The sequence below is a fragment of the Patiria miniata genome, unplaced genomic scaffold, assembly GCF_015706575.1.
Source record: "Patiria miniata isolate m_02_andy unplaced genomic scaffold, ASM1570657v1 HiC_scaffold_20, whole genome shotgun sequence".
In the NCBI taxonomy this organism is placed as follows: Eukaryota; Metazoa; Echinodermata; class Asteroidea; order Valvatida; family Asterinidae; genus Patiria; species Patiria miniata.
The window spans coordinates 38,585,588-38,610,785 of record NW_024037059.1 but is presented as its reverse complement, the minus strand read 5'-3'; the positions used below and the strand labels follow the sequence as shown (position 1 = coordinate 38,610,785).

Sequence of the window (25,198 nt, the reverse complement as noted above, 5' to 3'; positions counted from 1 at the left end):
ATCTAATAATTATTATACTCTGTTCTATATACTATTCAACTTGATAAACGTGAATCTTCCTTTTTCCTCCTGAATGGGTCATAAAATGAATTCAAATTCAAATACATGACATAGTGTGTACAGATATCTACGCCACTGGATTATGCGATACTTCAAACATAATTCTTCTTAAGGGAAATATCAGAGAAAATACTAACCTCATATATTGTCCTTTTAACTCTTTTACCAAAACCTGTAGACCTTGTCACACATGGTTTTCATAATACAGCAATTATGATCTCATGATAAATGGACTATTTTGCACGTGCTATTTATCGTTGTTTTTTTCTTCAATTGTTGTTTTGTGTACACAAAATAAATTGATAAATTTATCAAATATATTGTTCTCAATGAAAATGCTTTCACGGAAAATACTTGCAAAGAGAAACAAATTGAAACCATATACAACTATTGAAAAATGGTAACTATTGGTTATTCCTTAAAAAGTATCTAAAATATAAAATATTTAATCTTGTGTGTTAAACGTTTGTTACCTGTGTGTGGGAGATTGAAATTTCATTGTTGTTTGTATTGGTAAATAATATACTGATGAATGCATCCGCTTAATTTCCCACCGATCCAATGTTGCTATTGATAATAACAAAACAAAAAAAAACAAGCAAAGGACTCGTTGGCAAGTCTAGTGTCTTGTACCAAGACGCTGATGTTTAATATGCAGAGAGAACAAGAAAATGCATTAAAAAAAGACAGCAGACTATCGTCTTTGGCCAGTCTTGTCAAATATTTCCCCATTCTTTTAGTACATGACAGTCTGTTCTATATATTGGACTTTGCTGTAGACCTAAATATTGGGTCATTCATTAACAGATGACGTGATAAACCTAAAAATAGTCCGGTCCGTAAATTTATCCAATAAAAACACTATCTACTTGTACTTTGAACTGTTTTGTGCAGGACGAACTTGCTGGCATTAGCTGCTCAGTGGTTACAAGCACAGCACTGCACGGCAGCATCGCATTTTTTGTCATCCGTCATTTTATTGTCCCTTTGGTCGGCCATTTTGGAGTTAGCTCATATTCGCAGCGTATTTTTGAGCCGACTTTTTTCCAGAAAGCAGCGTAAGTGCATTTTAGTTCGAATTTTAATTCCATTTTTAATTGTAGTTGACATTTTTCTTTGTTGATTGATTTTTAATTCAATATTAAAATTAAATTGAAAAACAAAAGAGCCAAAGTCGTCGTGGAAACGATTGTAAGCTATTAAAAAAAATAATAACATAAATTTAGGAAATCTAGTGACTTTTAATTAAGTACTAAAGCCGCGTGTCATCTTTTCGAGTGCTTTGTAGAGTGTTTTTCCCCAAAAAAATACTACATTCTCTTCCGAAATCGCTGGGTTTTTTTTTCAATTTGGTAGAAATTAAAGCGAAGATGCAGCCGAGTCAAGTTCCCGCGTACCAATCTCACCAGGCCGTTCAGATGCAAGCGGCTCCCCCGGCGCAGGCCTTCGCCCCTCTTGGGCCCAGCAGGTACGCCTGCGGGGCCAAAACACTGGGCATCCTCCAGATAATTCTGGCGGCCGGATCCGCCGTTGCGGGTACTGTGAATATCATCGCATTTTCTACTCTTAGCGTCGTAGCCTGTCCAATTTGGGGAGGTCTTATGGTGAGTGGTTTTTCTTTGGGCATTTTTTTTTTCAGAGGGAATCGGGGTCCTAACTCCCTGTATATGGGTTATTTACTGAGATAAAACAAGGATATATGTATAGGCGTGAAGAATTTCTGCTATTGTGCGATGTTGTGGCCGAGTCCATCACGAGTCCGCTTTAAAAAAAAACCTAGGAAGCACCCAGAAAAAAAAGTCTTAACTACATTCCATCCCACCGGCGTACCACGCTATTGAAAGATCTTGTTGTCCCCTTTAATTTGGTACCGCATTTCTTGTAGTTCTGAAAATGTGATACTGCTGCAATTGTTCAGCCTTGTCCACTTCTCCGTGGAATTGCCCAAGAGGCCTTTTACAATTCCAGTCACAACTGTTGAAAAGGAGATGGACAGAAAAAAAAGGAATTTGTTTGCCACAACTCATTCGAAAAGCATGTGACCTTCCGTCAGACTGGCTTGTGGCCAAGAATATTTCACAAAAATTGAGAAGCTACCATGCCGTCGTCCGTCGATGCACTCTAAAAATTGGTTGCAACAATTCGTAAAATTGTGTAAACATAGGCAAGATAAGTGCAGTATTGTAATAGTCACGCGGTATTTTCTGTTGTGGTTGGACGGTATCCAGAAGGAGGAAATGAAAATCGATTTTTCGCCATAACTTACTGTGGACTTGTTCTCGAGTAGGACAGAACCATCAAACATCTTTCCTCATGTCACCTTTTTGACGAGACGCTTAGTAAAAAGAGGTGGTCTTTTTGGCATTTCGGATGAGGTGCTTAGTAATCTTTGATAACATCTAAGTTACCATTCAACCAGCATCCACGGCTTTCGATGATCTATACATAATATAAGCTGATATTCCGCACGAGTCCAATTTTATTCGGCGAGTTTTTTTTTCAAACCTGTGGTTACTTTTCAGTTTTACCTTCCGGCCGGGATCCTGGGTGTCGTTTCTGCGTGCGTGTCTCCTTCTTCTCGAAGATGTGTGGTAAGATATTTCACTGAAAGGGCCAGAATTCCCTTCAGAACAAAGGTCTTGCAAGCATGCCTTAAGAATCCAGTTGATTTTTTAAAGGGAGATGTTGTTACGAAATTTACCCCAAAAGGGCTAAATAAAGAACGCAATAAACGTTACAGTAAGTAAAACAAACAAAGCTGTTATGTGTTGGTTTTAGTCATGTTATTGCGATTGTGTACATGAATTTTGACGTCCTTGACTTGGATTCAGTTTGTTGAGTTTCAAGTTGGGTTGGGTTGGGTAGGGTTGGGTTGATTTGGGTTAAGTTGGGTTGGGTCCCGAAGGTCCATGATTGACGATCGTGTACAAAGCGTATAGGAGGTCTTCCTAAAGAAGTTTGGTTGGGTTGCGTTGGGTTGGGGTGGGTTGGGTTGGGGTGGGTTGAGTCGGGTTGGGTTAGGTTGGGCTGAGGTCGGTTCGGTCGAGTCGAGTCGGGTCGGGTCGTGTTGGGTTGGGTTGAGTTTGTTTCTGCATTCAATAGGGGACGTCGAACAATATAGGACAATATGGTTCCCATTCCCGAGGTGCCCAATTTTGGATTCGTGTACAAAACATATGGGAGGTCTTCCTAAAAAGTACAAACAAAAGAGGGACAATCGGGGGTCCCGATTGCGGGCAAATTGGGTTGGGTACATAGTCATTTTCCTGTTGCGTTGTATTTTTTTCATGTTGCCTCCATTCTTTTCTCAGGCCGTAGGATGGATGGTGATGTCTATTCTAGCCGCAGTCATGGCAGGTGGAAATATTATATATGCAGGCATCTCCATCGCCACTGACCAATATTACAACGTAGGTTCAATGTTAATTTTTTTAAAGGAGTAACTAACAAGATAATTAAAAATGGCCAAAATAACTTATTTGAACTATTTGGCCGTAGGATACCCACAAGCAACGAAATGATAATGATCAAGTATGGCCGTCACCATTATTTTTTGCTAGGGGAGGGGGCTAAGCACATTTCCCCCCAAATCATTGTACTTTCTCTAGCACATTCTCAATTTATCATTTTTTCGAGGGAAGGCGGGGGACATTTGCCCAACCACCCCATCGACACCCCTGCAGACGCCCATTTGTTAAATATGCATTAAATTAATAGCAAATATGATCAGTCACAAGTTTTTTTTTTATTTTCGGCTTTTCCAGAACAGTTTATTCAGGGTATCTCCGCCTATACGGTAGGCAGACTGCCATGAAGCCTGGTACCCTGAATTAGTTATCTTATCGGTAGTGTTTAAGTCTGCCGGTTATGCTTTTTCCACCAGGGGACGCTGGTGATGGCCATGGACGGCATAGTGACGGTCGTCAGCCTGGCGGAGCTGATCATCGCCATAGTGTCTGCCGTCTACTGCTGCCTGATCAGGGGCGAGCTGCCCTCCCAAAACACCCCCACGGTAAGCGTCCCGACCACGGTGAAAGAATCGAGAGTCCATTGTGAGGGCGTTCAGTGCCAGCTCTGTATTGAGCCAGTGCCCACCAACAAATGGCTGGGAAGCTCGGTTTGACGAGCTAGCCTCGATATGGTTGTAGACCACTGAGTGATTTGCCATAGGCTGCAATGATAACAAACCTTTCTTCCAAAAATAATGTAAACGTAAACTAATGCCTTGAGTGTTCGAAACACATATCAAGGTCAAGATTACTTTATTCTTCTTTATTTTCAGTCTAAGTTTTGGGCAGACGTAATCCAAGGCATTTTTTTTCAAGCCAAAACTTATCGCGCCGAAAAGCAGCACTCGAAGAGCCCTTTTAATAAACAGCGTGTCGTCAACATTTTTTATTGCTCCTTAACAGTTCAACTCATTGGGAAATACACACAGCAGATAATGAATGTTATTATTAACGAACAAAATATTAAATATTTACAGAAGTTTGATTCTTTTAAATTCCCACTTAAATTCGAAACAAAGTATTGCTTGTAATTGTGTGCAGTTGCAAGTAACTTTGTTTTTCTCCCTGTCGCGATTTTACGCAGATTCAGTACATGACAGCGCCCGCATACCCGACCACGGTGGTAACACCCGCACCAGGACCCCCAGCCTACGCAGCCACACATGCCCACGTTGTGCTGTACCGTGGAGGTGCAACCGCCGGTCCCCCTGCCCCGGCCGGCTACTACCATCCCGCCCAAAATGCACCCAATGTGATGATGACCCAGCCGGCGATGCCCGGCACCGTACAGACAGTCAACCTGCCTGAACCCAAAATTTAACTGGGGGATTGGGAATATGTTTGCTCCAACTTGACGATGTAGAATACCTACTTCCTTATCCGCGTTTACTTTTTCATAGATTGTGGCGGTTTGTTTTACAATGAAATAGTTTAAAACAGATTCAATGAGAGCTTGTCCATAAAATGAATCAGTTCTTTAGATTATCACCTTGCACATTCTAATCCATTGTAAATTTGTAATGACTATATACTGCATAAGTGGAAATCTTATTAATTAAGCAAGTAGTGTATTATTGCTTGAATTTTATATAAGGTTATACTAGCTCTTTTTATTTGCAAACACCTGCAGATTTTGTCACAATTGCTTACAACAGTTGATGCTGTGGTCACGTGATATTTCTATTTTGCACTGCATGTACATTGCACATCGCTAGAATTATGAATGCTTTAATCATTTTGACGTGAATTCTTTTTTTTCTTTACTGTGAATTGTTTCCTTATAAGATAAGAAGGTATTCTAAAGAATGTAAAGAATTATATACCAAAGTATTTTTTTAAAATTAAAATCGGTAGACTTCGATTTAGTATCTATTGAAACATCCTCTTTCCACGCCAAGCGAAGCAAAAACAAAAAACCTCAGTGACATGTAAAGTATAGTTACTACTTACAATCATAAATGAATGACTAATAATTGTAGACTACGCAAAATATGACAATGAAGGATTATTCCCCCCCCCCCAAAAAAAAGAAGGAACGAACGAAAAAAATCGATTTAGAATGGACCTAGATGAATTTCAAATTATTAATGAAACTTGGAACTTTTGTTGAGAGGACTTAAAAAAGGAAAGGTCCTTAATTCATGCAATGGCTTAGCACTGCAGAATCTTGGATTCAATTTGAAATTCATCTGTGGCCACTAGGACATATTTTTTAAACGATGGGGGCGCTGTCGACGCCATTTGTTTCTGCGAACAAAATAATCGAAACAAGAACGTTTATTGAAGCCATTTATCAATTTCACTGTAATCTAAACATTAGAAATTGCATAAATGTATCGCGTTTTTAGCTGCGGGATAGCAGCTCAACAAATCATGGTGTCTCTCCGTTAGTCCGTTAGTTAATTAGTTAGTTAGTAACAAACGTTGAAATTGTCTATTGCTCCTACATATTGTGACCGATTTCAACCAAATATTGTCAAAAGTATCCGTAGCCCAGTTCGGTTGTCAAAGGTCATCAGGGGGTCACTCGGGTCAAAAACCTGATTTGTTTTTTACTCAAAACACACCTTCCAGAAATTACATGGCACAATTACGTGACTCATACATGAACACGAATTCGTTGGCCCGCAGCTTCGAGATATATACGATCGAGCTTGGTTTTATGTGGCAACATATACGTAAACCTATTTCAACAACCTGACGGAGAATCGTGTCCGGCAGTTTGTACCTAAATATGGAGTGGTTATATAGCGTCCCCATTCGTTCGCCGCAAAATGACGTGGTTGTAAGCGCCCGTATTCGCTCAGAATTTGAAGCAAGTGCGCCATCTAGTGGCGTTTCACTGCCAAAGAGGATACGGAGGTTGGTCACCTTAAGAAGGCCTACAGAACAAAATTACAATGAGCCAGGCCTACCAATGACAACCGTACCCATGGTAACGAGTGACGCGGTAGACTGGTAATGTCTCCTGCAGTGAAAGGACCTGTTGATCTCTGCGTTATAATACCCCCAGCAGTGTTCGCCTTAATGTCTGTGTGTCGCTAGTGGTTGTTGTTTAATACGGACTGTACACGTAGAAGCCAGACTGGGTTTTAATCCTTGAAGATATAGTTCTGTCTGCGTATGGATTCGATGGACTGATGGTGTCTTAATCACTCTATAATTCTAGAGTCAAATCCCCGAATAAGTGCGTGTAGCCATGGGCATGTAATGTTGAAACTGACTCGTGGAATAGATCCAGCTCTTCTTCAGTCAAGGTAGGCCTGTGTGATGGTGTCATTTTCGAAGAAAGAACCGCAAGAATAGAGAGAAAAGTGCTGTATTAATACACTTACAACGTGGAGTGTCATGGCCTACCGGTTAAGAACACCGGACTCATGCCCTGTTGTTTCAGGGGCAACAGTGGCGTGGATTCGAGCCCGGGCTCGGACACTTGTGCCCTTAAGCAAGGCACTTAACCATTATTGCTTCGTCCTTCGGATGGGACGTTAAGCTGTGTGTTGTATTTCAGGACTAACGCACATAAAATAACCCAGTAACACTCAGAGAAGGGGTTTCGAGTGCCCCGGTGTTTCTGGCCTCCTTGTTAATACTCCCTTGTGGAAGTCCTTAGGAGAAGAACCAACCAAGTACCAAGTACCAAGTACGTATTGGTCTTATGTATTAACTTGACAAACTCTAGCAGCAGGAATTATCAGCTTTCGTTCTACCAGGCATGATGACGCGTCGGATAGGACACAATGCGTACCTTTCGTCACACTCAAGAACAATAGATTATACGCGTATTATACGCAGACGCGCGGCTGCACTTGGCGACGGATCAAAACGACGCGCTGTTTCTCAGAGATTGGTATAATATACACAGATAATACACAAGATGTGAACAGTTACAAACATCCGAAACATCCGCACTTTTTTTCCCAAAAGGAGCATTTATAACTTCACATCAGAGGTAAGGAAAATAGTTGTTTGGCGTAAAAAGTATTTTTGGCATTTTGTTTTTCCACCTGGGTAGTCTGACCAGTGCTTCACAATAACTATGTAGATCTAAATTTCAAAAAGATAATAATATGATACAGAAATTAAGGATGTCCCGGACGTATCTGGGCTGAGTAATCAAAAAACAATCAGAAAAGACTGAGAAAACATTGCGTTTAAAGAAGGAATCAATGCAAAGAAAAAGCTGCAGAAAGCCTACAAAAATACCAGAAACAAACGTACAAGACATTGAATTTAGAGTCAAGAGGTAATTGTTAATGAGTTCATTTTTGCATATATTTACAATAAACTTTTTTTTAAATAAAAAAAAACAAAAAAATCCAAGTTTGTTTTAGACACACCAAAAGATACTTCGACAAAAATAATACATATATACATGTACATGTATACGGGAAGCTTAATATCGACTGGATTTTTTATTCACAAGCCGTTGTTAATGTTATGTTAATTCTATTGTTACCATGATCTCCGCTCACCTGACAAGCTATACAGACAACAATGGAATTACCCGCGCTGCATCACGATGATCGATATCTCTCCCTTTAGTAATTCATTCCTAATGGTGTGCTTTAAAGTGAGAGGCACAATGCAACTCTTGGTTGCTTCATTAGTTTGTTACGGGTGTTTTTGCATGAAAAAAAATGAATTAGGTCTTGAATTATTAAATGGTTTTCGACGAGACAACCCGGCTGTTGTGTATTGCGACCGTCTTCACGATGCGCTTTCGCTTTTCAATTTTCCACACATAATTTTCTGCGAAGACTAGTGGCAGAAATGGTTCAAAGGTATTAATAAAGGATATTTTCGGGCTGCCTTCTCTATAACAGATACCTCTTCAACATGTGAGTTACTGTAGCTTTATTATCATTTTGTATAAAATAGACAAAGATGTATATTTGGGGTTGGTTAAGAAATTTTCGCACGTATTCATAACACTTTTTGACATTCCCCAATGTCTGATCATCGCAAAGATGGCCATAATTATACCATAATTAAAAAAAAATGGTTTTCCTTTAAATTTCACACTTTTATATTTCCATTGATACGGAAAACTGTGTCCTAATTTTCCTGAATACAATTTTACAGATGATCCGTCGAGCGAAGATTTGCAGCATTAATAAGAGATGTTTGTTTACGCAGCACCACCTTGGGCCGATCTTGACTCCTCAAAATGGCGGTAACAGGTGCTTGTTATACGGCACTTGAAATAGAATAAAAGTGATTAAAAATGTTGATCAATTTTGTTTACTGACATTTACAGCAGAACCGTAATAGGCATTCCCAAATCTTATTCTACAAAGCCTCCTTTGCCTAAAGGTAGGAACTTGCTTGCAAGGATATACAACATAGTACTTTCTGTATACAAAAGGGTAACCGTCGGTAGTCTGACGGTGTTTAAGAGAAGCTTTCTAAGCAGTCACAGGCGCAGGTACAACATCCTCATTTTGAATGTGTTTGAATTGACATGTTTCATTTACATTTTCTAAATTCAGAGTTTGGCAGCCACTTTGCAGTATGACGTCATGTAGATCCCAAGCATAAACAACCACCATGGGTTGTTGCGATTGCGATACTCGCGTTAAACCTTTAAAGGTAGGTGTACAAGTAGATAACTCTCGTGGATTTTCTTTCTTAAAGATTAACATTGACCGACGCGGATGCACTTTTTTTCCGACAAACAAGATTAATCATCTTCAGTATATACCCCTGAGTCACATTACTTTAAAGGGAATGTACAGCATTTGCTTTTGCTGGAATTTTCAGAAACAAATGGATTTGGAGGATTAGTATGTTAGAGAAAATATTGTTAAACTGACTTGTTTCACGTTTTGGGCTTGTAGATGCTGGACAAACCAAGAAAACCTATCATGATCTTGTAGTCTGGTTCCCTGACCCCACTTAAGATGAAACGGAGCAATTAATACACTTTCGGGAATTGTAAGGTCAGAGAATCAGTCTAGCAGGCTTGTACCCATTCATAGGTATGTAATCAATTGCAAAGAAAAGTCAGAATAACTAAATATGAAAAATTAGGAACAGTTGTTGGAAATAAGCCAGTTTTCTCCAACGCTGGTCGGCCGACCAGCGTTGGGAAAAATACATTTTTTCTTCAAAATGTAAGCACACCAGGAGCCACGATTTTGAAGGATGCTTTAGAATGTCAGTACCTAACAATTCAGTAAGGTATTTCGTGATAATTTGATCATTTCGGGGTTTTTTTATGTTTGCAAATGTTGTATCTTCCCTTTAATGAAATATTTGCTGGTCCCAATTGCAGAAGGCCACCGAATAGTGTTCTCTGCACTGCAAAATTGCAGTGTTAAATTTACACCATTGGTATCTATATATATATATAGGACCATCTGGTGTTAAATTTTACTGGTGTTGTCCTATGTGGATTCCAAACGGTGTTAAATTAACACTACAGTTTTTGCTGTGTGCGTACCTGACTGACTGACTGACTCACCTATCACTTGTGGCTTATTCATGTAGTCTGGTTTAGGCTGATAAAGAGTGCCGGGCAGTGCAATCGTGTAGGTTCACCCGTAATGGGCTGAATACGGTCAAGATGCCAACAGATTCACGGAACGACTCCCAGTAAATAGCCATTCTAAATCAGTTGAATGGACCTCATTCACGAGGATGACATTTTTGTCGTGTTCCCTGAAGATATTGTATAAATTGTGAACTGTTGAATGGGATGGTGCCAGACTATTTATGCCTTGTAGCCTCATTTTCATTTTTTAGTTAATGTGGCTTAAAATATTGGGTATATTCAATCACAAATGTTAAATTATTCATAAAAGAAGAATGGTATTTATTTGTCATTAACTTTATGTCATTGATTTCATTTTTCTTCGCGAGTTTCAAAGATGAAGATTTACCTCGCTTTCAATTTAATATGGCCGACTCGTGAATAAGAGTTTTGTGTGTTGTTTACAAGGCTTGCATTTTCTTGTTAATCTTTGCCTTGCTTGTTTTTTCGTTGTTTCCTTCCTTTGATCTTAACACCCTCCAATCTTTTTTTCCCTCCATAGTCCGTGTTTCTTTCCAATAAGGAATCAAGCACTTTTCCTTGTGTACCAGGAATTATCAGTGGAATTATTCTTTCCCTGTACATGTACATAACTCTTCCTATTACTGTACTGTATTTTCTTATCATTAGGAGTTGTGTGCACTCGACAACATTTTGGTGATATTTAAGAAAGCTTTATCAACTGCGATTGCTCTGCATGCAAACGATAGGTTTTAATTATCACTATGGAAAGAATGAAGTAGTCCTGGTCATGTTGAATGATTTTGTACAGATTTTGAAGTATGAGGATTTAATCCTTGAGTATTGAAAATGATCTGAACTCGACTGCCAAGATGCGTGGACCGGATCCTTGAATGGACTTGTGTCAAGTCTAACCACAAGCTCAACGTCACCTATTTCATAAATTAAGCGATTTTATTGCCTTCGAAAGCAGTGGACATCTTTTGAGTTGACTAATTGCCTCCCATTTGTCATTGTATTTGCTGTAGATTCCCATTAGTATGAAATGCGTGTAATGAAGCGCGGGTCATTAAGCACACGGCAATCTAGCTGAGCGGTTTATGTACTTTTTGTCGAGGCTATAAAACCAACATTTCTTCTTTTTGCGATACAGTGGCTGAAAAACCTTGGCCCTCAAGGCAACACACAAAATTCAAAGTATTACAAAGAACGCTATATTTAAAAGCCATAGGCTAATCAGCAGATTTCTCTTTTTAGCTGCAGGATAGCAGCCAAACAAGTCATCATATCTCTCCGTTAGTCCGTTATATAGCTAGTAACAAACGTTGACATTGTCTATTGCTCCTACACATTTTGACCGATTTCAACCAAACTTTGTATCAGTATCAGTAGCCCAGCCCCAACATGTCACATGACAAACTGGGGTCAAAGGCCATCATCTGGTCACTGGGGTCAAAACCTGTTGTTTTCTTTAACTCAAAACACTACTCCTGCCTGAAATTACTTGGCATTATCATGTAACTCATGGATATACACGAATTAATTGGCCCGCAACTTCCGAGATATTCCCGATCGAGCTTGTTTTTGTTTTTTTTACTGAGGAAGTAACTGTAATGTGAAATTTAAGCTGAAAACAGCATATAGGGATAAAATCAACAACAGAAAAAATTGCTACTGTGCTCATACGATTCATTAATAATTTTTAATGCTGCCTTTACTACTTCTTTAAAGTTGAAAACCTTTCTGATTTAAAGTTTCACAACGTTGTACACTGATAAGCTCTTTTCCTTTAAAATAAAAAAATTTGATATTTTCAAAACGTTTCGAAGAACATCACTGCTTACTTTCAACTTGAAAGAAAAAAAGACAGTGGTACCAGTCTAAAAGTGATACTGTGACGTAACAGAAATATTTGCATGTCATTGTTTCTTCACAAACATCCATTGTTCTTTTGTCGTCCGCACGCGCGCGATTCAATCATACGCGTGCTAATAAAACGCGCATGGAAACGGATACCAACACACGCATAGAACGCGCCACAAAACCTGTCGACTCGGCGATGCGATGTTGGTTGCTTGTGGGGGCGACGCCAAAAACAACCCATGTGACATTAAAGGCCGGGGAAAAGTAATGAGTGTGAAGTACACCGTGACAGCTCCGATTGGTGGAGATCTGGTCGCAAACGAGGCGGGAACGGGTGCAAATAAAGAAACCACTATCGGGGTATATGAAACACTTTGTCTCCACATGTTTTCTGCTTATTTTTTGATGTATTGTGCTTGAAAAAGGCAAAGCATGCTCCTTGGTGTAAATTGGTAAAATGTGACTACGAAATGTACTTAAGATGATGAAATGTAGAGGAATTGAGCCTCCATCATGACAATTAAAACAATGTAAATAGCACTGATTAAGAGATGTTCGTCAGGCGAACATTTTTGAATACGTATGTAGTGAACGCATAATAGTCTTAACATGTTTTTTCGAACTAAACTCCAAATCCTCTCATTGAACTTTCAAAGAGGACATTAAAGATGAAATTAAACAGTGTCCGGCATATTGAATCGAAAACGAGGCGAGGAGACCTTTGTTCTTTAACCTAAGATGGTGGGTGATGAAAACTATATACAATAAAAGCAAATTACACCTCAACCATTAAGAGCTCTGATAAAAATAATAATAATAAATTACTGAAGAATCGTCTCGATTTTTTGGGTAGTGGGGTGTTTTTTTCCCCACAAGCAAGATAATGTTCGATTTTTGCGATCATTACAAAATAGCTAGAAGCCTTTTATTTCTGGATTGTAAACAAATGTACCGTGGATTCAGGGAGCACGATCTATTATGGCCGTCTCCTGAATGAGGTGCCATGTATTGATTCTTTCTCGTCTGGCAGGGTGACGGAGTGGAGCAAGTTGATGATGGTTTTGACGGTCCCCTTGACGACCGCAGCTGCCGTGACGTCATCTGCCTGTTTCTCTTCTTGGCCTTTTGGGTTGGAATGGTAAGAAAAACACCCGCCTAATACTCAATAAATATAAGTGACATTTAATAACTTTTCAAACATCCCAAAACAGATGAGAAACTTGATCTCTAAATTCGAAAGAGTGAAATTAGGGACTAGACGTTTTAGAGTGAAAATCACTCTCATTTTCGATTGAAATAGTCTGAAAAAAAGAACCACTTCAGTCGAAGCTCGAGTGAAAACTCGATCTTTACGATTGAAGAAATTTCACTCTAAAACGTCTAGTCCCTAGTTTCCGACTGTGGGAGTGAATCTTCACTCGAATGGAGTGAATTTTCACTCTTTGGAATTTAGAGAGTGTGGCGAAATGCCCATGCAAAACCGATGACATTATAAGGTTAAACATGACGATAAGGTATTGACTCTCTACAATTTTGAAGGCCACTGATAACAAACTTTGAAAAAGGTTTGGCAAATAGCTATGTCAAGATATTTATTTCCAGAAATCTCTTCTCTCATTCCAGGGATACATTGCCGTGGTGTCTATCATGGACGGCCAGCCTGAGCGAATCATCTTTGGCGCCGATAGCTACGGCAACGTCTGTGGCAAGAACAACGGGCTAATCCCGGGGGTCAACCTGTCCGGGCAAAACCTGATCGATAGACCGTAAGTATCCCCTCTTCCTTGCAGTAATACCTACTCTCACTTAAATTTTGTCTTAATCTGTTGTTGAGGATGTAATTTTTGGAGTGGTGCAACCCAACAAAAGTAGTCCAAAGTCGTCCGACGCCCATGTCTGTCTCTTTTTGTAAGATAACTTTAATAGTACGTACAGTTTTGATATCTAAAGTCATAAACAAAATTGTAACAGGAAACAATTTGCATTGTGCATGTGCGGAATGAATACATGTTTTGCGGTAGCACTGTAAACCTTTATCTGTATACCTTTACTTTGAAGATAAACTTGGTATACTGTTAAAAACATCGAGTAAGCTATCTCATCCCCAAAACACAACACAAAGAGATGGAAGGACATACGAAATCTTACTCGTGAAGTCAAATTGTAGTCATTTACCTCGGAAAAGGAAAAGGTCTCACATCAATCTTGTCAAAACTGTCCGAAGTGTGATCATGTACGTTCATGCGAAATAATCTGTTTCTTTATTCCATTCAGGTACGTGTTCACCTTTAACCCGGAGTCAATTATAAACCCAGCGACACCCACCAAGATGCTGTGTGTCTCCGAGTGCCCGGATGTTGCCCTCCTGATCAAAAATGACATCACGGAGCTGGCCGAGAATCGCTCCATCTTCCTGTGCGACTACAACCTCGAGCCCAGTGACTACGCCGCGGCCCAGCAAGGTCACCTCGCCGCTTGCCCTGGTACACCTTTGGATGCCAGGTGAGTCTGGGTTCGAATCCTGTTGAAATCTTTCATAAGTTGATTTCCGGTTAGTCTGACAAGGCTGCCTGCTGTGGCGTGAGCTCGAATCTTGTTCAGATTGCATCAGGTCATCATTATGCTAGGAGATACCTTTTCTTTGTCAATGTTATTCTTATTTCTCCAAATTCTTTCTGGTAACAAAACAAGGATGTCTTTAAACTACACAGGCACCTCAGAGACAATGATATCGACCTCTCTGTTGGATACGAAACCAGGGGCGAGTTCGCGCAAGAACTATTGTTAACCATAGTTCGACTAAGTTAGCCTGAACTCTGTCTAGTCGACGATGGTTGGACTACACTAGTCAACTACTTTTATTTGGAACCAGCCTATTGGGCTTGGTCGCATCGCTGGCTATCAATAGCCTCGTTTCGTTCCAATACTTAAGTGCAAAGGGAACCATTGACAAGAAATTTAAGGTAGCGAGTTGTGCCACGTACTGATGGACCTCGGAGGTATCTTCTGGTTCATTCAACAGGTCAAAGAACGTAAACAATCCAAACATACTCGTGACCGCCATAATGTTGACAATGATTCGACTAGAGTCGTTCGCACTTTAATGTTACAGCGCATGCGCACTGTTTGACACTAACCAACCATTTGTTGGCGCTCGAACTTGCCCTGGGTTGCAGAAGTCGACTGCGAGGAAATTGGCAACAAGCCAACTTGACTTCAGTTCGATTCGCCTGAATTACTCAAATGGAACCGTTTCTTTCTTTCTCAATTCAGAAAATAAAATTAGAAATTTTACCAAAAATCACAATCCCGTGCTAACGTTTTTGACTTTTAAAAAATTCACCAATCATATCAACTTGTGTACAGATTGGGAGACGATTCCTTTTCTCATCCACAAAACCTAAATATTAGGCCGTTTCGTACATAAAGTGACCGTTTAATCAAATATTTGCATTTTCCCTTAAAAAAATTTCCATTTTTTATTCTCCTCGAATAGCACTGCCATCTTCAACCGTTGCATTCCATCGTCCGCCATTGGCATCGCGTCTTCCTTGCTTGACAGCGACTGGTTAAAGGTAAACGTTGCTAGTGATTTCTGTAACTAGATGTAGTAATTAGCATGACTTAGTTTGATAACTAAGATTAGTTTGGCCACATGGTAACTAGTCATCATTATCCAAGATAGATTCTGCTATCGAAATTTCAGCCATTTCGATGCATTACTTCACATGACATTCCGTGTCTTTTTGAAGAATAAAACAATCCAAATTGTAGATACATACACCTAGTATAATAACTATGTTATAAGACGTATGATGCAAATAAGTGGCTTGCACAGGGGGAAGAAACACAGCGACGCCTTTATAAAGAGACAGAAATTACAACAACAGTTGTTCTTTGCCTAAAATACACTCTTGTCTTCGTACCTTCAGAGAGCCGTGGCAGATGTCGAAAATTCCTGGCGCGAGATTCTCTACCTTTGTTTGATTTCATTCGGTAAGACTTATCTCTGCTTTTTTCTATTTACTTTTTCCTTTCCTGTATATCAAAACAATACTTGTTTTAAGTTGTTTCTGTGTTTCGAGCAGAGGTTTAAGCTTTTGGTCGTGATTTTTCTTTTCTTGAGAAAAAAAGTCTTGACGCGAACGTTTCTTGTCTCTGTTCAGGTCTAGCCATAGTCGTATTGATTTTGCTCCGGTTCTTCGCTGGTGTCCTTATCTGGACCATGGTGTTTGTGTTTATGATCGGGAGCTCGGGTGGGACCGGATACCTGTGGTATCGTTGGTGGCAGGAAAAATCGATCCTAGACGCTTTGCCAGCTAATGGTGAGTTCCTTTGGGTGTTCAAGTTTGGATGTGCTAGAATAACGGTGTGCAACCGAGGAAAATGATCATATTGATAAACAAGCTTTTAATATTGCCATTCTAATGATCCTGTGGTATTAAACTGGATCCGAAGATCGAGTGTCAACCTCTCTTTACTTTATTTTATTTTGTTCAGCTCCGAAAGATAATCAAGAGCACACAGTTAAGACCATGCTGGCCTACGCTGGAATCGCTAGTGGTGTTACGGTGAGTCACATTGCTTTGCTCAAGATATTTCGAGGCGGGGTTTTATACCTGTTTGCTGTCGTCAATATTTAGCTTCCGTCACAAAATAATTCTTTTTGTTCGTTTCATTCATTCATTCATTCATTCATATTGGTTTATTTCATCCATTATCGCAGTTAAAAACTGAATTGCAATGGATTTAACAAAATAATAAATTATTTAACACCAAATCAACAAATTATTTGACAACAATCACCATTACAGTTTTTTTGAACTCTTGTAATTGTGAGCTATGCTATTAACAGTGCACTTCACATATTGCCGTGGTGGCAAATGTAACACCGTTTGGTAATCTTATTTATTTCAGTTACAATACTTCACTCTTCTACACAATTTTTTCAGGTCATTCTGCATTTGGTGCTACTCGTCATGCGCAAACGCATCGCCCTTGTGGTGGCGCTGTTCAAGGAGGCCGGCAAGGCTGTCGCAGATATTCCGTTCCTGCTTCTTCAACCTGTCTGGGTAAAATACTTGTTGGAAATTAAAAAGGTTGTTTTGCGTTATCTCTTTCCGAGGTATGACGTCTATCCAAAACAGAAATAATCTCTTTACGTTTGGAACCAGCAGACACCCGTTTACGTTACATACTAGTGTGGACATTCCTTTGTTTTCGAGTAGTTAAGAAAAACCGGAGGAGAAACTCATTTTAATCGCGCTGAGAACACTCTCTTTTTTGATCATGATTTCCTTGAGTGCCCCTCTTTATTTTGCGATTGATATCCCTAACCCAAAAAACCTCTTAAACTGTTTTTCAGAGAGGTGGAAACCTTGTGTGGACCTGTACAAGTCCACACATCGCTTTGCTATCCTGCACTGTGCGTGGACATCTTTTGTTCACAAGTCCACACAGTGACTGCAATTAATGCCTGTACATTAAAACACCTATGTGATACTAACTTCGCACAAGTTTTAATAAAACTTATAACTCCACTGCAGTACCAATTGAAGCTCTTCATCGAACAAGGCTCATTATCCTCAAGCTCGAACATTACGTTGGTCCTTATGGCAAAATAAGGTTACCTCTTGTTTTGCTCTGTAGACGATTCTTGCCATGGCAGTTCTATGTGCTTACTGGGGCTTCGTGTATCTGTACCTGGTGACTGCTGGCAAGCCCGAACTTGACAACGAGACCGGCTTTGTTACCTACAAATCCAACGAATTAGGACCAGTAAGTATAGGCCTAGGCACACATGCACAAAACCAAAAGATTCAGAGTTCATCTGGCTGTTGTTTTGTTTGTTCACTTAGTTGAATGAGCTGATGAGATCAGGTTGGCAATTTACATAAGATCGTTTCAAGCGATCTTATAAACAAGCTCTTATCTCTCATTTTGTGACATAGTTCCTTTGAGTTTCTCTTCTTTACTCTTATTTTTTGTCTTTCTTTCACTCTTTGATAATTTTTTATTTTCAGTTTAACTTTTCCCTTATGTTATCGGAATCCATTCAGTGTGTTGTCAGTCCCATAGTACATGTATATCTGTTTGTGGTGTTTTGGTCTTGTCCTTGTCATTCTGTTTTGTGTTTTGTCATCCTGTTTTGGCCGAGTTAGTACATCAGAGCTGTGATTTTTCTCCTACGATGCGATTGTTTTAAGCCGCACATTGATTTTATGGCATCGCAATTTCTGGGCTATTTGTGGACTATTTTCGCTCTGGCATAAGTTGTTACTAGCCTTATGTGAATACTGTTGTGTCCCCAATGGGCCACCATAGGCAGGAGAGATTACCATAAAGATTTTGTCCATTGAATTGAATTCCCTCTTTTTCAGTATATGTGGTGGTACCATCTCTTCGGCCTGCTGTGGGGCTCCCAGTTCCTAGTTGCCTGCCAGCAGTGCGCCATAGCGGGCGCTGTTGCAGCCTGGTTCTTTGCGCGGGACAAGAGTCGTCTCAACTGGCCAATCCTGAAATCAATCCAGCGCATTATCAGGTGCAGTGATATTAATGGCTTTTTGAAACGCTGGCTTAATTGTCCCCAGCTTCGGCTACAGGCTTCAGCAGCTTCAGGCTTTCAGACCCTGACATGGGGAAACACTTTTTGCTCTGTTTTCTGCCACAAACACATTGCATTTGTGAGGCCAAAGCTTGGAATTTTTTATATCGTTGGAATATAAAAAAAAACTTTGAAAAGAGATGTAGTCAGAAATGAACCAGTTCTGTAACGAAATCGAGGTTTGGGGAAAAGGTTCCAGTTTAACCATTAATGCATGGTTAAACAGCGCTCTCTTAAAATATCACAAAACAACTTGTATGGGAAAGAATAGTTTTGTGTCATTCACGTTTGCTATTTGTTACATCGGGAATAGTTGACTTCGGATCATCAGAACATTCGTTTATGAGATTGTGTGCTCCTTGGAGATTAACAAAATGATGATTATTAAAATGTATGCCTTTATACCAACAAAATCTCATCGTTTCTTTATAAATTTCAGGAGTTAGATAGAACAGACTGTGTTTCGACATCGCATTAACAGCATTAATGTATACGTGTACTATTCAATCATAATAACTTATAATACCTCTTGCATTCTTGCAGATATCATCTGGGATCTCTAGCCTTTGGTTCCTTCATCATTGCACTGGTTATGCTGGCTCGCATCATACTCGGCTATATCCAAAACAGGTTTGTACGGATTGTTAGGAATCGACAGTTCTTTGATAAAAAAAAGTGTTGTGGCAGCATGACATTGAATTGGCATGGGTTTAACCCGACAACTCGCTTGACTGTATCCGCACGTGTGTCTTGCAAAATAAAATTGTTGGGGAATATTTTGCTTGAAATATGTCTCATAATGCTTTCCACCCGAAGTTTTCTGCATTAATTGTTGGACCGCTTTATCACAGGCGATTAATCCTTAAAAATTGTTTTATGTTATCTTGGTTCGCAGGCTCAAACATTCACAGAGCGACATCGTGGCTTACATCTTGAAGTGCCTTCAGTGTTGTCTCTGGCTGTTCGAGAAAGTCCTCCGCTTCATCAACAGAAATGCCTACATTGAAATCGGTACAGTCAAAACCATAGCTGTCTTTACAAATCACAATTGTCAAGTTGTCTTTTTCTTGAAAGAGCTCAACAATTATGCCTTATTTATGTTATACTCCGTATTCAAAATGCCGAGTCCATTTCAAAGTTTGGTTAGTTGGGATCCCTCGATTTTGTTGTTAAAAAATGCTAACCAACGAACGTTTAACAACACCGTTTGGTAATATAAAAATGATTATGTATATCGCAAAGGCAGTATGGTGTAGTCACGTTGTCACATTTGCACGTCACGAGTCAATCATAAGTCAAGTCACAAGTCTGGTCACATGTATAACAAGGAAAGAACAATGACGACAAAGTATCTTTGTCACAATGCATTTGAATAGCTTGACTTTAGACTGTACGACTTGTACCTGACTTGTAATGACCGTCTTCTTGACTACGATTATGCAGACGAATCTTCCACTTTAAACTTCACTTGCCAATTTCAAATTCAATTAATCTTCACTCCTATACTACCCAGCTATATACGGCTACAGTTTTTGCAAGGCCGCACGGAAGGCCTTCACTCTCATCGTTTCCAACGCCCTGCGGGTCGCTGCCATCAACTCCGTGGGGGACTTCGTGCTTTTACTCGGCAAGGCGGTGGTGGTGGCTGCGGTGGTGGTCGTGGGCATGCAGCTTCTAAAGGTCGGTTGAAAACGATGAACTCTTTTATCAAATGATGACTTTTTTCGCTGCCATAATCAATTTCTTACCCGAACGCCCAGGGGCCATTTTCTTGAAGCTTTAAAAAAAAAAGCAGGCTACCAGTCAAAATGCTTTGGGATATATACTGCTCGTGGCTGGTTTTCATATATCTTTTTTGCTAAGCAAGCAAACGGCTCCAGTGCCAAATTTCACGGTCCTGCTTAGCCACGGAATGTTGTGCTTCAATGTCACATTACATTCTTATGCTTGTAGCGGCATGAGCAGAGAAATAATTTGCAAGGTCCAATTTCATAGCGCTGCTTAACAGTTAGCAGAAATGTTGTACTTGCTAGAGCAGAATATTATGCTGCTGCTTGAGCACTTTTTCATGGTGTGGACGTGCCAACGGTTGCGCACCAGTGTTGTAGTCGAGACCGGATAGTCCGAGACCGAGACCAAGACCGAGACCTGAAGATTCGAGACCGAGACCGAGACTGAGACCAGCCCCTTCAAGGCGGACCGAGACCGAGACCAATATGGTCCGAGACCGAGACCGAGACCGAGACCGCTGATAATAAATAACAATAGTCGAAATAAAAAAACAAGACACGTTATTATAGTTGAAAAATGTAACCCTTCTATTCACAAAGAATACAGACCAAAATGTTGACCAGTGGCAGTGTTGACAAATTGATACATGACACCTTACTTAAGCAAAAAGTAGTTACACTTAAGAAATATGGGCTTTGACATGTTGTCTGCACCCAATCGTGACAAAAGTAAAAAGTTAAAGGTAGATGTTTCATCTGTTATAGGAACTCGGATCCTAAACTCCACAGTCACCCCTTGGTTTCAGCTATGACTTCTAACGGATATTTAAAGATGCAATTTTAATTTTACATTGTGCCTTTTTTTCTTTTTCTTTTTTCCTAAAATAAATATAGGACTTAACTTCTAATAAGACTTGTGTACTTGATTTTAAAAAATGGGACCTGGAAAATGTTGAATTAATTTTTAAATTTCTGTCATAGCATGTTGACTTGTACATGTAGACCCACAAGTTGCGAGGTGGTAGCCAGAATGTGCCAGATATGGATTTTTTTTTTTTTGAACGGGATTTTAATTTTTGAGGAATAATGGGGTACTTCAAAAGGAGCAGCCAGAAAATGGGGTCTCATCATACACTCTCATGGCAACAGTGAGTGGTAACTGGTAAGAGTGTGTGAGTTCAATGCTGGAAAATCAGGTAGAAAAATTTACTTTTTCTTCAAAATACTGTCCCAAATTAAAGAGAACATTGTGTGGGGTCGAAAATAAAACTAATTTGAAGCACCTCATTTATTATTAGAATACAAAATGCAAGTGATTACGCCCACAGGGGTGGGCTAAACTACACAATCCCCGAAAATGGTTGACCCTTATTGCATAAATTGTTACAAGTTCATACTTTGCTTTATGTGCCTGACTCAACAGATAAATGCCGAACTTGCTCCAAATCGTTCAGTGACTGGTACTGCTGCAGCTTTACATGTACTTTGGGGACTTTCCAACGTGCAGTCGAGTCCGGCAAACCGACCACGATATATAACAAGCTTGATCTACGGGCTAGCAAATGTTTTAACTAACAACGGTACTGAACGAAGTGAACACAAAGTAATCGATCGAGCTGTAAAAGCTACATATTGCCGGTCTCGACCCGAGACCAGCCAAAATATCGAGACCAAAGGGGACCGAGACCGAGACCAAGACCGAGACCACAGCTTCCGAGACCGAGACCGAGACCAGCAAAAAGTGGTCTCGAGACCGAGACCGGTCTCGAGACCTACAACACTGTTGCGCACGCATGGAGATTTCTATATTACGTCACTGATTTAAGCAATTTTTTTTTATCTTGGGTTAAGCATGCTTTTGCTATGCTAACTGCTTATACCATCTCTATGAAATAGACGGAGGCTATATCACAAAATTGGCTGTCAAGTAGCGCTATTAAACTGGGCCCTGCACTTTCTCTGTAAGCACAGAGTTCTCAGTGACGGGTTTGACCAAAGCGCAAAAGCCAATTTCCTTGTAAAACATGCTTAATTACCTTTTTGGTTACACCAAATGATTCTCTACTGAAACAGCTAGAAGATGTCTTCTTCTTTCCTCCCCAATCTAACTAACTTCAGTTTGATGTCACATGTTTGGTTGTATTTCAGGACAAGCCCGATATACACTACGAATTTGTACCCATCACATTGGCCGCCATCTTCGCCTTTCTTCTCAGTCATATCTTCCTGTCGGTGTACGAGGTACAGACTCAAATAATTTTCGTCACATTAAAACAGTACCAAACTGTGCGGTCCATTTTTGGTGGTTTTTTCAATCGATTTCTAGGTAATATACAACATTTGCGAACATCAAAATACAAAACCACACAATTTTTATGAAATACCTTACTTGACTGGATGTGAATGATAGTCTCAAGCATCCTGTGAAAATCATGGCACCTGGTGTGCTGTCATTTTCAAGAAAAGAGAAGTTTTGGTATCAATTTCCAAAAATGGTCGGCCAATTTGTTTTTTTAAATACTGCCCCCAATTTACCAAATTTAGTCACAGTCCACATTTTGTTTGCAGTCGGCATAGGCAGTCGGTTACACATCCGTGAACGGGTGCAAGCCAGCTAGTCTGGTTCCCAGTGACCTTACAATTCCCTGATGTATAATTTCTTCCGTCTTGTCTGAAGCAGGGTCGGGGAACCAGACTAAAAAAACGGCATTTTGTTTCTTGGTTTTCCAGCATCTAACGACACAAAACTTTCAACAGATCAGTGTAATACTTTGTTACACAAAATACTTACCCCCGAATCCATTCTTTTCTGAAAATTACAGCAAAAGCAAATGTTGTATATTATCTCCTTATGAACCTATCATGAAATAAGCAGAAAAGATGTTCACATTTATTCGGGAAGCCACATTTACGTTGCAAGGAACTGTACATTTATATCTGTATTTGAAATGATATGTATTCACAAATATGCATTTTACGAAATCCAACGTAAAAAATAATATAGCGCATTTAGTCCTAGAATCGAGAATAAAACAAAGCTCGTCATCTGCTTTTTCTTTATACTGTAAGTAAGTTTTATTGCATTTTATTTCAGTTTAAAAACTATTTTTTTAAAATAACTTTGTATGTAGAAATGGTTTAGGAATGCATTAAAGCGAAATGTTTGTGCTAATTTGACCATTTTATTGAAATTTACATCTGATTTTAGATGGCGATTGATACGCTTTTCCTGTGTTTCTGTGAAGACTGTGAAAGGAATGACGGCATCACGAAGCCATATTACATGAGCAAGGATCTCATGGTAAATATTAGGATAACATTTACTAAAGGGAATAAATATGTGCTTGGTCAGTATTAAACACTCTGTTTAAAGACCGGCTGGAGTCTGGATGCTGATAATTACCCTAGCCGAATTCTCCAACTGGTCTTAAACATAGTGTTTAATACCGGCCAAGCACATATTTTTTCCCATTCATAAATACCTTTACGGTCAAAAATCTTGTCGGTACTGGATTACACAGGAATCCAAATTGACACTTGAAACGTGTTAAAGACCAGCCAGCCAGTCTTTATCATCCGTCACGTGACAGACTATCGACCAATAGGAATTGGTAAACTGTCCTAGGTATATGTGAATACGGTTTAAATACTCTTTTTGGTTGATAAAGCCTTTTCTAGGCTCTTCATGCGAAATATTTTGACACATTTGGTAATCGCAATCTTACCGTCGCAGACCACCACACAAAGTAGATTTGTACTGAACTGTCGAGGTATTTTTCTTCCTTTTTCCAGAACTTTGTCGACAATGCCAAGAAAGCACAAGACATCAAGGACATGAAAAGACAGACTAAGCGAGCCGCTCTTCATGCAGCTACCGACAAAATGTAGACTGCTCTGGACACATCATTTAAACCACCCGAAATCAGTCTAATTTATAGTTATAAGGTCGTTTTAAAAACTGGAAATCGCTACAGTGAAATCTCCGCGTTTCAATAATCATGTTCAGAAGTGCTTTAATTACGCAACGAGTTATAAAACTTGAAAACAGTAATGTCTTTAAAGCATCGAGGACTTGCCATAATTGTATAATGTAATTGATTTGTATATACATGTACATGATTGTAGTATGGGCACTGAGGTGTACCTCATGCTATCCACACGGTTTTTGTCTCCGTTTTTCTTTCAACATTATAAATGTAAATATTCTTGATGAACAGCCTTTTAACCATTTTTTACACAGCCTATAGTAAAAAGCAGATTGTATTCACTATTAGTCTGTAACATCAGGCGAAATGGAATGGATAACACATGTACATTGAATGATTTGTTGTCAGTGTGTCTTAAAAAGACAATAGCCAAAACGTCCTTTCTTTGTGGGATTACAAATTTCAAAGATCGGCAACGATACTTTTTTTATACTGAAGAGTCCAAATCATTGCTTAAAAAGACTGACAATATAAGCAAAATGCATAAATAAAATTTCATGCATGTACATGCAATGAGTTTCCATGATTTTGTGCAAAAAAGGCAATAAAAATGTTGTATCACAAACTACAAGACATGCAATAGATGCAGACTTACTCAAAACGTGCAGTTCACTGTCACTGCTTTTGTGCAAAAAAGGCAATAAAATGTTGCATCACAAACTACAAGACGTGCAACAGATGCAGACTTATTCGAAACGTGCAGTTCACTATCACTGCTTCACTGTCACTCGAAATGTATGTCTATGAAATGGGGAGGGGTGTGAGGGGGGAGCGAAAGACCCATTGCCCTTTACTCAAAATATTGTTCAGACGCGGATGGGCGAAGTCGGACCACTTTTAGCGAGAAGAGCTTCCTCAGACGACGAGTTCGAAACCAGATCGATCACCTCCATATCCTGCAATGGCTTGTTGGCCTCGTAGTCTGGTTTGCGTGCTGTGTCACACGGGAC

The 25,198-nt window shown here is 39.7% G+C and overlaps 2 protein-coding genes across 4 annotated transcripts; both read left to right on the top strand.

Moving 5' to 3' along the window:
* The first annotated feature begins 833 nt into the window (after nt 1-833).
* LOC119729054 lies at nt 834-5,941 on the top strand. The gene is made up of 6 exons (XM_038201557.1): nt 834-1,118; nt 1,417-1,664; nt 2,583-2,651; nt 3,372-3,470; nt 3,944-4,072; nt 4,654-5,941. The coding sequence occupies exons 2-6, from the start codon at nt 1,431-1,433 to the stop codon at nt 4,888-4,890; spliced, it is 768 nt and encodes a 255-aa protein (XP_038057485.1). The 5' UTR covers nt 834-1,118; nt 1,417-1,430; the 3' UTR covers nt 4,891-5,941.
* A 632-nt stretch (nt 5,942-6,573) lies between these two features.
* On the top strand, nt 6,574-24,842 carry LOC119729053 (choline transporter-like protein 1). Of its 3 annotated transcripts, none has more exons than XM_038201556.1 (18): nt 6,574-6,826; nt 9,064-9,161; nt 12,959-13,066; nt 13,552-13,694; nt 14,203-14,430; nt 15,425-15,503; nt 15,861-15,924; nt 16,095-16,253; nt 16,429-16,499; nt 16,881-17,000; nt 17,578-17,706; nt 18,309-18,469; nt 19,076-19,162; nt 19,428-19,543; nt 20,046-20,212; nt 22,411-22,503; nt 23,471-23,563; nt 24,055-24,842. In XM_038201556.1, the coding sequence occupies exons 2-18, from the start codon at nt 9,120-9,122 to the stop codon at nt 24,148-24,150; spliced, it is 1,956 nt and encodes a 651-aa protein (XP_038057484.1). In that variant the 5' UTR covers nt 6,574-6,826; nt 9,064-9,119; the 3' UTR covers nt 24,151-24,842. The 3 variants fall into 3 exon arrangements, with proteins under 3 accessions (XP_038057484.1, XP_038057483.1, XP_038057482.1); XM_038201555.1 differs by lacking the exon at nt 6,574-6,826 and adding an exon at nt 7,472-7,521 and having other exon boundaries at nt 9,062-9,161; XM_038201554.1 differs by lacking the exons at nt 6,574-6,826; nt 9,064-9,161 and adding an exon at nt 12,181-12,288.
* The last annotated feature ends 356 nt before the right edge of the window (nt 24,843-25,198 follow it).